General features: G+C 32.1%; 1 protein-coding gene across 10 annotated transcripts in view; it reads left to right on the forward strand.

Annotated features, from left to right (window-relative positions):
• Baz2b (bromodomain adjacent to zinc finger domain 2B) overlaps nucleotides 1-13,151 on the forward strand; it is a 351,303-nt gene that overhangs the window by 232,223 nt on the left and 105,929 nt on the right. For 9 of the 10 annotated variants that reach the window (XM_071619137.1, XM_071619140.1, XM_071619138.1 and 6 more), the window contains exons 7-9: nucleotides 1,897-2,085; nucleotides 7,131-7,295; nucleotides 8,608-8,801. In XM_071619137.1, coding sequence (XP_071475238.1) covers nucleotides 1,897-2,085; nucleotides 7,131-7,295; nucleotides 8,608-8,801 — 548 coding nt within the window. The remainder of the gene's footprint in view (nucleotides 1-1,896; nucleotides 2,086-7,130; nucleotides 7,296-8,607; nucleotides 8,802-13,151) is intronic. The other variant, XM_027937985.3, reaches the window with a different exon arrangement.

Here is a 13,151-nt window from a genome sequence, read left to right on the forward strand (position 1 = left end):
TTAAAACCTTAGTTAAAGTTGTTTATATCTTTTGGTCTGGGGATGCAGCTTCAGTGGAAAAATGCTTTCCTAGCACACTTGAAGCCCTGGGTTCAATCCCCAGCACTGAAAATAAATAAATTTTTAAAAGTCATTTAAATCCTTCTATTTCAACAGTGCAGTGCTTCAGTAAAGAATATAAATATAAGATGTAGCTCAATTCACAATAGCTAAACTATGGAAACAACTTAGGTGCCCTTCAACAGATGAATAGATTAAGAAATTGTGCCATATATATATACTCAGCTGTAAAGAAGAATGAAATTATGGCATTTGCCAGTAAATGGATGGAGCTGGAGAATTTCATGCTAAGTAAAACAAGCCAATCCCAAAAAACTAAAAGCCAAATGTTTTTCCTGATATGTGGATGCTAAGTTAACTGGGTAGATGGGGGGTTGGTGGCTAGGGGAGAATAGAGTTTCTTTAGGTAGAGGGGAGTGAAGCAGGAGGGAAGAAGGGATGGGGGTAGAAAGGACAGTAGAATGAATCAGACATTGTTACCCTATGTACATATATAACTATATGACCCTGTATGTCCGGTGGGATTCTACATCATGTACAACCAGAAGAATGAGATATTATACTCATATATATATTTATATATATATCAAACTGCATTCTACTGTCATGTATAACTAATTAAAACAAAATTTTTTTTAAAAAAGAATATAAGATGTATATTAGTCTGTGTGGGTCCATGCTGACATTTTCTTTAGGACTGTCCTTTGGTTTTCAGGGAGCAAAAAAAGCAAAGAGGAGAGACTTGGTTGACAATTAAATGATAACAAAAAGTATATCTATTTTTAACTTATATTTTTATTTACTTAAAACATTGTTGGAATGCACAAAGAGGTCTCATAATCAGGAAATAATAAGGGAGCCTTATTTGATTTTAGCACAGATCACAATAGCATTTTTCACAAAGTGAATTTGTAAGATACCATATGGGTTTCTATTATTTTTGTTTTCATAGTAGGAAGTCAGAAAACTTTAATTACTTCCTGAAAGTAAAAGGAAGATTTCCAAATGTTAAAAAGATTTTCTGCCAAATCTCTACAAATATGAAAAATAAGTTGTGGTTTTGGTCATATGACACTGGTCTTATGATATTTAACATTAGATTCTCTTCAGAGTAAAGGTAGAGATTAAATAATCACACTCTGTTGAGTTGAATATTGTATTACTATCAGAAAGTTTAAAAATGATTTATATATTGATGAGCATCTCTGAAACCATTTGGAAAAATCTTACTAAGTTTATTCATTAACTCCTTATGTTATCTTGTGCATGGTTTTATTAGGCTATAATGTACTACTTTTTGGGTATCCAGATACTCTTCTTACTCAAAAGGTATTATATAGAGAACAGAGCTTCAGTTCTGGCACATGGAAACTGGAATTTTTTGGTCTATAAAATATATAATAATTTGAGTTACGACAGTAATATTTTGAGCCTATTGTGTTGGTTTTCAAAACTTAACAGGTAGTTTTTGTTTTCCTTTTTATGTGGAAAAATTTTGATATTATATAAATGTACATGTATTAACAGAAAATTGGCCTTACTTTCTTAGGTTAAACAACTTTAATTAAGGAAAAATATTTACTTAAAACATTGGTTCTCAAATCTCATATTCAAAGTAAAAAAGGTTATACCATTCACTTTTAATTTTTAAAGTACTCTCATGTTTCTAGGAACATCTTATGCTGTTGGGCTCAAAGAATAGAAATATAGAACAAAATGTAAAATAAAAACTTAGCAAATAATAAATTATTATAAATTTTAACTATGAACGCTGAAATCAGATAAATCTCATCTGTTTTTATAGTGCAACTTTAAGTGTGTTTTTTTCCCTCCCAGGACATTTATTCAGAGCAGCTGGGGATCAACTGTTTAACCTGTCCACAGTGTCGAGTGCCTTCCCAATGGTCAGCCACCCAGTCTTTGGTCTACATTCAGCCAGCTCAGGGCATTCAGAATTTGGTGGTTTGGGGACACTTGGTACACCCACAGCCTTAGCCGCACATCCCCAACTAGCATCTTTTCCAGGTAAACATCTGTTACAAACAGTGTTCAAGGAAAGGAGGAATGCTTGAAAATGTTCAAGCAGTAATTTGTTTATGAAATTTAACAAAAAAATAGTCTAATGCCTAGTATATTAAACTTTTATGCAAAAATTGGCTCAGTCTTATTTATAATGTACCAAAAAAAAAAAAAAAAAACAACCTGTGCGTATTGGGTGGCATAGGAGTTAATTAGGTGCTCAGGTGTTTGATGAGATACATAGGCATTTGCCATAGAAAGGAATCATTAAACCAGGTTTTTCTGATGCATGTTATTGAGATATAGTATACAGAAAAATACACATATTATAAGTGTAGAATTTAAATATTCTCAGCTTTGTTTTTTTTTAAATTACTTACAGTGTAAAACTAAAGTCCAGTTCTTATAATGAACAGTTTTATGCTTTTCTTTTAGATTCTTAATTCTCTTCACTTTGTAATCAAGATGAGATTAACTCTTAAATTTCTATATTTTCCCATATTTGATCGAAACAACTATAGAGTTACACTACTTTCAAGACAAGGGGACCATTAGCTAAGGCTTAACGTGGATGAATGTATTTTAATTTATTTTATCCTGAAAAATCTAAACTTGAATGTATTTTCCAGTATTAATTTTACTTCAATAAATTTTTTCAAGCAATGCATACTTTAATGTATGTAAAATTGTTTAAAACATTAGAGTTTGGTTGTAGAGAAAAGTAGACCTGAATTTAAATCTGAATTTGCTGCTCAGTAGTTGTGTGCATTTGAACACGTTATCTGAGCTCTCAGCCTTAGTTCTCTTACTTGGAAAATGAGAGTAATTATAATACCTGCCTTATATGGTTCTTTGAAGATTAAAGGAAATGAGCATGTTCAGTGCTGTATCTGTGTCTGGCAAACATAATTAGTGAATAATTGGTAACTATCATTGTTTTCTCTTTCTCACTTTAATGATTAGTAAATTGTCAAATGAGCCAGGTGTGGTGATTTGTTTATCCTTTAATCCTGCTACTTGGAAGGCTGAGGCAGAAGAATCTCAAGTTTCAAGCCAGCCTGGGTAGCTTAGCAGGAACTTATCTCAAAGTAAAATTTAAAAAAGAGCTGAGGATGTAGTGCGTGTTGAGCATTTGCCTAGCTTGTTTGAGGTCCTGGATTAGTCCCTGGTCCCTATTTATTTTATTATGAAAATAAACAAATAAATTATGCTTCTTTAAAAGGAACAAAGTATCTTTTTTAAACTGTGTAGAAAGGATAGATGCTTAAATGTATAAGTACTATTTATTGAGTCATATTTCTTTAATTCAGTGTTTGCAAGAGAGGGGATGATGGGGAGGAATAAAATAATTAGGCAAAATCTTTATGTCTTAACATTTCCTTTTAATAATATTAATAGGAGCTTATTTCATTCCATTTTTAATATGGTTGCTTAGCAGGATAAGCATTCAACAGATATTCCTAAAATATGAGATTGCTGAATAAAAGTCAAAATAAGATAATAATAATTTAGATAGTTACTGGTATCTGATATTTTTATTGTTTTATCAGTTTGTTATAGTACTGCTTTTGAACATTTCTAAGCCACAGTGTAATTACTATATTATTAAAATCAAATAACTTCTGCACTAGAATGGTGGTTGACAAGTTTAAAAAGTCACTCATCTGAACTTCATAATAAGACACTTTCACTTTAAAAAAAGTATTTAAAAACTTCCCCACCCTGCATAAACTATTTATTCTTTCATCTATTATGTTCTGTGTACTAGTCCAGTTACTTGGAGGAATAGACCAATATATTTTATGTTTCTAACAGTCTTTAGAGAATGAATAAACAGTCAATTACAAGACAGAGTCTTTGGTGATAAAAGTATGCTTATATGAGAATATTTCTTTGGCAAAGGGGCATAGGTTATGCTTGGTTTTAGAGGACTCATTTTGGTTAAGTTGTAGATTTGGTGTGATAACTAATTATGAACTCTCTATAATTAGCTTTATTCAGAAGGGTAACCAAATTGCCAAATTTTTAAAGTAACCCCATAAGCAAATGAAAGAGAAGACATTACTAGGAATTTTAAGTGAAAAATAATTTGCTTTTAAATTTTATGAACTTCTAAAGCATTCTTCATTTCAGATCAGATCTGCAAATGCAAAATTATTTAATGAATATTAGTATAATAGACTTATTTTCATTTTATAGTGAAATTGTATTTCATGATACTTTCTTTTAAATATTTAAAATTTTGGGTCATTATATTTTAATGTTATAATACCATGAATTTTTGTGAAATATCTGTCTCTTTCAAGTATGGTTTTAAAAAAATTCTATTACATCTTCTGGTTTCAAATTGAGATTTAGTATATTCTCTGAAATATTATAATATTTTACTTGAAAATTATTGACATTGATATTATGCTGTTACCTCTTCTGAATATGCTTAGAAATTCATCACATGCTGATTTATGTGATCCTTATTTTGTATTTTTCATTTTACCAACAAGTTACTTTGTGAGTAAAGTTTGTAAATTTTCTTAAATTTGGAAGATAAATAAATTTGTCTCGTGAGAAAATTACATTACTTTCTATGAAGTAATATCAGATATTTGTAAAGTTTATATTCAGAAGTTCTACTGTTTTATTTTTATGTCATTGATCTTATTTGCTTGTTTTGTATTTTCCTCTCTGGTGTCTGATTATTTATAATACACATTTTCCTATTATTTTCTCTAATCTCTTCTGTGTACTTATTTACCATTGACATTCTGAAGTAAATTTTAATGTTTCTTCTGAGTTTGATTATGTCTAAAATATTTAAGGCTTATTATTATACTTTTATTATTATTATACTTTTATTATTATTATTAGTTGTTTATGAAACCTATCCATTCAACTTTTAGATTTACAACTACAAACTGTGGTAAGTGATATGACTTTTTGGAGGAAACCTCAGTCCCTTTTCATCATCTAGGTAGAACCTAGTTTTCAAACCTATAAATGACAATATTAACTGTTGATACAAGCCCAAAATATACATCTTTTCTTCCTATCTAAATGTACTTCTTTTTTTAAACAATAGGTGAATTTTGTTAAGTTATTTTTGGTTCAGTTCCCATCATTTGGGCATGGTTGAATATACATGAATGTCATTTCACTAGCAACACTTTCCTGGGGAATAGTGTTTGCAGTTTTCTACTCATACTGTTTTTTAGACCTCTTTCACTTTAAAAAAAAAAAAAAAACGATTTCCACATTAGATAATGAAGGTGCATATCACTAAAGTATGTGTTTTTTTAAATGTTTTTTTAGTTGTCAATGGACCTTTATTTTATTTATTTATATGTGGTGCTGAGGATCAAACCCAGTGACTCACACATTAGGCAAGTGCCTTGCCACTAAGCTACATTTCCTGTCCAAGTATTGTATTTTTAATGAAGGAATATTTCTAGGATAATTTTTAAAATCATATAATAAAATACACTGACAATTTTGAGTTCTACCTGCACTATACTGTGGGGTTTTTCCCTCTAATTTTCTTGTGGGTATAACAAAGAAGAAAGATTAATCTTTTAAGATTGGCCTGGGGGCTGGGGTTGTGGCTCAGCTGTAGAGCACTCGCCTAGCACGTGTGAGCCCCTGGGTTTGATCCTCAGCACCACATTAAAAAATAAATAAAATAAAGGTACTGTGTCCAACTACAACTAAAAAAAAAAATAAAAAGATTAGCCTGCAAGATAACAACTGAATTTATAAATCTAGCGGTTTAGTCAGGTGAAGATTTTTTTCCAAGATTTTATATGGGCCAATCCAGTACTCTTCTTTGGATGATTTTCAAATCTCTTCTTAATTTCACCCTTCCTTGAAAAACGTATTTAATAAAATTTGGCTTCTTTCCTTTCTAAAAGTTTTAACTAGGAGTTATAGTTTGAATATCTATATTGATATTTATTTATTGGCTATCTATATCGATTATATAACTATGATTTTCTAACGTTTATTTTATATTGGTAAAATAATCCTTGACATCTGTAATTTATGAGAAGTATAAACAAATATCAAGCTTTCTTCATTAATTTTAAGGGGAAGCTTTATAAATCTTTTATTTTAATGCAAAGGTTTTAACTTTTTAAATCTTCTTTGAGAAGTTATTTCTTAAAAAAAAAAAGAGAGAGATAAGTGTCACTGTAGAATGGGTAGAGACTAGTGATGGGGGGGGGGGGGAGCAGGGGGATAGGGAGGGCGGCAGAATACAACTGACACTAGGATTGCTGTATGTATACATATGGATGTATAACCAATGTGATCCTGCAATCTGTACATGTGGAAAAATAAGAATTCATACCCTAGTTGAATCAAATGTATGTCAAGATCATTGTATTGTCTTGAGCAACTAATAAAAAAATTAAATGTCCAAAAAATATATAAACTTTAAATAAATTGCTTTAAAGGAAATACAAAAAAAAAAGAGAAGTTATTTCTTAGGCAAAAGAAAGGGCTTATTAATTTTACTATATTTATACTTATGTTTGACTATAGAATGTTTTCTTAAATGCATTTGAGATATATACTGGATTACAGTGGTCTGGTATATTATATATATATAAAAATTAGACCACCTAATTTACCAGAGCCATTATTGTAAGTAATTTGAGAAAATTCTTAACATAGATTGTATAAGCTTAAATTCCAAGATTTTAAAATAGATTAATATAGACTTAAATATTTTCTTTACTAATTTAGAAGTAGTATAAATCTTCAAAAAGTCAAATTATTTCAATTTTATTTTCAAAGCTGTGTAATACCCTACTTTTTGCCTTGAATCTAAACAACTACTACATGAAGAGATCATTGAATGTGGGCCTAATGAGAAGAGTGATAAGTGTACAAGTTCTAATTAGCCATTTACAGTCAGATGATCAGAACTATGTGTATTGAGAAATTCTGTTGCAAGGAGAAACTTGAATTTTTTTTCCAAGAATAAAACATAGAAAGCAGTCATTACATTAGCTAGAAAGTTAATTCAAATATTTTTGTTTGGTTTGTTTGGTTTTGAGGTGCAGAATGGTGGCGAACAACAGATGTTCATACTCGTACAGGAACACCCTTCTTTCCACCAATACTGGGAATTCCACCACTGTTTGCTCCTCCAGCCCAGAATCATGATTCTTCATTCCATTCAAGAACTTCAGGAAAAAGTAATCGAAATGGTCCTGAAAAAGGTACCCATATCAATATAAGTGAAGTGTACTATAAATCTTCCATTCTAATACCTATTTTCAGTAGAGTTCAGATTCAATAACATTCTTATAGCATTGCTCTAGATGATTTTCCATTGTCTTGCTTAATCATTGCAATAATTTTTTGACATTAATTGTCCTCATTTTGCAACCAAGTTTAAACAGTTGTTCAAGAAAGTACTGCTTACATATTGATATAGTTTAGTCAGAATTTGAACCCTTTTCACTACTTTTTCCTCTGTATCCTATTACCTTCCTACATGCATCCAATATAATGTGATACTTCTGCAGTTACGCAATAATTATAGGAAAACTTATATCCTAGTACTCCATTTTCCTCCTAAATGATTTTAGCTGGGCCTGATGGCAGACACCTGTAATCCCAGCAGCTTGGGAGGCTAAGGCAGGAGAATCTCAAGTTTGAGGCCAGCCTTAGCATCTTAGTGAGGCACTAAGCAACTTGGTGAGACCCTGTCTAAAAATAAAAATTTAAGAAAGGGCTGGGGATGTGGCTCAGTAGATAAGTATCCCTGGGTTCAATTGCTAGTATTTGCTAGTATTTCTCCCCACACACACACACAAAATTGTATATAAAAGCATTTTAGATGACTTGTTATCAAGTGTTTGGGAAATTTGCTCTAAAATGGAAATATTTACATTTATTTTTTTTCTAAGCATTTTTCAAGTGAAGTAAGATGCATATATTAACCCATTTTAAAAATGAAGAAATCAGTGCTATTTAATGCATTCACCATGTTGTGCAGCTATCATCTCTCTTACCTTATTCCAAACCACTTTATCACTCCAACAGGATATCCCACACATTAAGCATTAAGCATTTGTTCCTTCCTCTCCCCCCAGCCCTGGCAATCGCCAGTTTGAACTGTCTTTTTTCCTTCTGGCATGGTGGTGGGTACTGGGAATTTAAACCCAGATGCAATTTACCACTGAAGTACATCTCCAGTCCTTTTTATTTTTTATTTTGACACAGGTCTCACTAAATTGCTTAGGGCCTCACTAAGTTTATGAGGTTGGCCTTGAACTTGCAGTCCTCCTGTCTCAGCATCCTGAGCAGCAGGGATAACAGGCATGTACCACTGTGACCAGTTGAACTCTATCTTTAGAGATGATATATCTATTGTGAATATTTTATATAGATGGAATCATCTGATATATGACCTTTTGTGTCTGGCTTCTTTCACTAATAATGTTTTTTGTTTATCCACATTTATTTATTCCTTAATATGATTAAATAATATTTAAGTATATAAATATGTTTATTTTTATTTTCAAGGTGTAAATGGGTCAATTAATGGAAACAGTACCTCATCTGTGATTGGTGTCAACACATCTGTACTATCCACTACTGCTTCAAGTTCCATGGGACAGACTAAAAGTACAAGCTCAGGTGGAGGAAATCGAAAATGTAATCAGGAACAAAGCAAAAGCCAGCCTTTGGATTCTAGGGCTGACAAAATCAAAGATAAAGTAAGTTATTCTTTGAAAGAGGTGGGAAATAGACACACACACACACACACACACACACAGACACACGTGTGTGTGTGTGTGTGTGTATGTGTACATGTATGTGTGTATGTGTATATATATGTATATGTGTGTGTGTGTGTAAAAATAAAATAAGAGGTCAGACCACCAGAATCTATGAATTACCAACTCTTATTTTTGCAGATGTATATTTTTATGGCATAATAATAGTAGTATATATCTTGAAAATTAGAACTCTCAGCACCAGCATAAATAATACAAATAGTAATGGGTTATTATTATTATTATTATTATTATTATTATTTTGGTGCTGAGTGTTGAACTGAGAGCCTCATGTATTCTATACAGGTGCTCTGCCATTGAGCCCACATGCTAAAATTTATTTAGAATTTTCTATGTGCCAGCTCTGCTCTAACCAATTTATATATAATATCTAATTCTATTATACATGGTAAATTCACTTCAACGTTCTGATCACTCCAAGCTTCTGGATTCTCTTTTCCCCATCATGCCAGGAACACTCTAATATCTCAACTTCATGAACTGTAGGTCGCCATTAAGTCTAGGTTTCATTTACCCAAGCTGAGATAATTCCAGCTATATATTCTAAAATATAGCCTATATAATAGCCTATAATCTTTATAGGCTATTAATATCAGTGAATTTGGTCTGCTCTCATTTGTTATTACTTCTATTTTGGTACTAGGGATTGAACCCAGGAGTGCTTTATCACCGAGCTACAACCCAGCCCTTTTTCAAGACAGAGTCTCACTCAGCTGCTGAGGCTGGCCTTGAACTTGGGATCCTCCTGCCTCAGTCTCCTGAGTTGCTGGATTTATAGGTGTACACCACCACACCTAGCCATCTGTAATTTCTTTTTTAATTGAAACATCATGGTTTATTCTGATTTAAATCTTTGGCATCAACTGTAAACATTTTGAAAACAAAGATAATAATTAGAGTTATCTTTTCTACATTTTATGAAAACTGCTTTCAGAGCTTTGAAAGCACTTTTCAGAGCCACTGGAAGGTGGAAGAATCAAAAGTCTGTGAATATATATTGTCTGTGCCATAACATCTAAGGTTTAGGAAGTTTCTGGTTCACCATAGCAAGAATAGCAAGATATGGGTTGCCATTGATTGCAGATGGCATTGTTCTGAACTTTAAATCTGAATAACATGACTCCTAGGCTCTAATTTTTAATCCTAAGAAACTAGTTTATGAATGGGCATGTAGTTCTATGATAGCATGAATGGTTTACTAGCATTCATGAGGTCCTAGATCTAATCTCCAGTACCATGCAAAAACAAAACAAAAGTCCCCAAACAACAACAAAAACCCCAAAGATTTTTTTTCTTTTGCTGAGCATATTTCATTGAGATACTTCCTCTAGATCTTGCAGTTCCCTTTACCAGAAAATAGTTATTTTCCTAAATATAGCATACCCACATGAGGGCTTAGAGGAAAGTCATCTGGGAACTCTCAAAAACATAATAGTACCCCTTCACAAAAGCTCAAAGTGCTATACTTGTGCTCCAAAACAAACATTTTCTTTCCACCTTAAACCACACCACTTTCACTTGAGCAAACCTGATAAAGACTCTTGGTTGTTTCCTCCTAAGGACACATTTCAGGATCTTACTCTCTACCTTTTGCTCTTCAAAACTACTCTTAGTTCTTCTTTTTGATTTGTTTTCAAATGTATTCTCATTAGGGTTAGCAGCAAGGGTCTAACTCTGAGCTGCTGCCACCGTCTCTTCATGTCAGACGTTGACTGAAATGCCACTTATTCTTGATCCCCCATGCTATTTTGAAGCAACTCTCAGACAATATATCATTGGTCATAGTTTTATATGCATTTCTGAAAGTTAAGTGTCCATGCTTTTAAACTTTGAAGTAATCTACCTTTTAGAAAGTAGTATGAAAATCTAATAAGTATGAAGTCTAAAATGTCCCAGGCCTCCACAAGTTCAAGGCATTGCCAAGACTTAGAAGGCAATGAATATAAAAGTCCCTTTCCTAGTTCCAATGAGGAACATATATTAATGTTCCTAAGCTGCATTAGTTCTATTAAACTAAATGCTCTTCCCAAGAAAACTAAATACTATTCCCAAGAGCACATATTAAAACTTAATAGGCCCCTCTTTAATAATATATATAGAGAGATTCTGGGATACCATAATGGTGTCCATATACAGCTAAGCAAAAGTAACATTATGGAAAGATTGGCTGTTAAAGGGAGGCATACTAGAACTTAAGATTTTACATAATCTTAAACACTTTTGGATAATATAAGGTGTGGCATAAATTTGTTGTTTAGATAAAATGGAGATGAAGGACATTGGAACAAAAGAAAAAAACTACCTAGTATTTTTCAGTATTAAAAACTTGATACAGTTTGCTTCATTACTTCAATTGATGTATAGTTTAAAAAAAAATGTTCTTCAGCTAAATTTGATGCCCTATCTGGGGGATGGAGTATTTATCTAAGAGGTTGTTACTGAAAGTCACCGATTAAGTCCAGTTCCCTAATGTAGTCTGCATATGTTTTTAGAATAATGTAAATGTTTTAAATTAAGTAATTAAATTCAGAATAAATTATGCAAACATATATATATAGCCTGTTTAGGAATAAATAAAACAATCCAAGATTGAAGAAGTTCTACTCTTACTCTATACCAATTATTGTCCCATGTAGCCAAAACAGTCTTTTAAAAATATAAGTGATTTTTTTATGGCTTTAGAATATCATATATCAGTGAATATAAAATGGCATAGCTACTGTGGAAAATGATAAAATAGTTCTCAAAAAAAAAAAACACCTTAAAATTGGATTACCATATTATCCGTCAGTCCCAATTGGGGCTATATACCCCAAATAATTGAAAGTAGGGTCTCAAAGTGATATCTGTACATCTATGTTCATTATTTACAGTAGTTAAAATGTATTATTATATTTATATGATGTACTTAGAATAGTTAAATCATAGAGACAGAAGTGGAATGGTGATTGCCAGAGACTGGGAGAGATGGAGTGGTAGTATTTAGTTAGTATCAATTTTGGTTTTATAAGATGAAGTGTTCTAAAGATGGATGGTGCTGATGACTACACAACATTAAAAATGTTTTTTATTTAATACTACTGAACTTAAAGTTTAAAATAGTTAAGATTGCAAAGTTTTTTTGTTATGTTTTCTTTACTACAATAAGAAAAGGGGAGAAATCATGTTATCACTTTAGTAGTGTCTATCCCATTTAGGATAAATGCTTTGCCATGATCTATAAGAGCTATATGATCTTGTAGCTCATTCTTCATTACCTCTTAGCACTCTTTCACTGGTTCACTATGCTTTAACCAATCTACCTGAATTTCCATTTTTGACCATGCCAAACATGTTTCCAGCTCATGGCTTTTTCTTTTGCTCTTTCTTCTATCTTGAAAATAATCTTCTCGTATGTCTGTATGATTTCTCTTATGTGCTTGCTTTCCCTTAGGGCTTAGCTCATTAAAGTTCTACCTGATGAATACATTGAATTCATTACCCTACCCCCACCTCCTAGCACACATTATCTATCTATTTCTACTGTTTTATTCATGGAATTTATCACTCCAAACATTTATGTTATTTGTTGATTCCTTTCTTCCTATCTCAATAGACAGAGTTTATGCTCACACCTTGTATCTGCAGAGACTTTGGCAACTATGCCTGGTACATAGTAGCCTTGAATGTGTTTATTTTGTTTTTGAAAGAAAAAAGTATACAGTGAAATGAAAGTTCAAGGAGAAGGTTTTGAGAAGCTGTTCCATATCCCATGAAAGGAAATTAATAATCTCTTCTTTGATCATTTTTTAATGAACCTAAGAAGATTTTTTAAAAAAATGTTTTAAGTGAGAGAAAAGAGAGATACTACCTAATTATGTGTGAATACAACAAACATACATACACACTCACTCATACAGACTCAGAAAATTATATTGGTGATATCCATCCCATTTGTTCCTTTTTTATCTAATATGCGTGCTTGTCTCCTCACTTCACCATTTTTTGGAGGGTATGACTCTTTGCATACCATCAAAGTATGCTTTGGAGAGACCAACTGCATCAGAATCATATTCAATACTTGTGATCCTTGTGCCTTGTTTAGAAGTGGGACCCAGGAATCTGCTAATGTCATCACATTTTGCAAGAGATTCTGCATACCCTAAAACTGGGGAACCAACACCTCTGTACTCATACTTGGGAAATGTAGTCCCATTTCTCATGCCTTTTTTTCTTTTCTTTTTTGGTACTGGGAATTAGGGAATTAAACCCAGGGGAACTTCCAATGGA

The sequence above is a fragment of the Marmota flaviventris genome, chromosome 11 (assembly GCF_047511675.1).
Source record: "Marmota flaviventris isolate mMarFla1 chromosome 11, mMarFla1.hap1, whole genome shotgun sequence".
In the NCBI taxonomy this organism is placed as follows: Eukaryota; Metazoa; Chordata; class Mammalia; order Rodentia; family Sciuridae; genus Marmota; species Marmota flaviventris.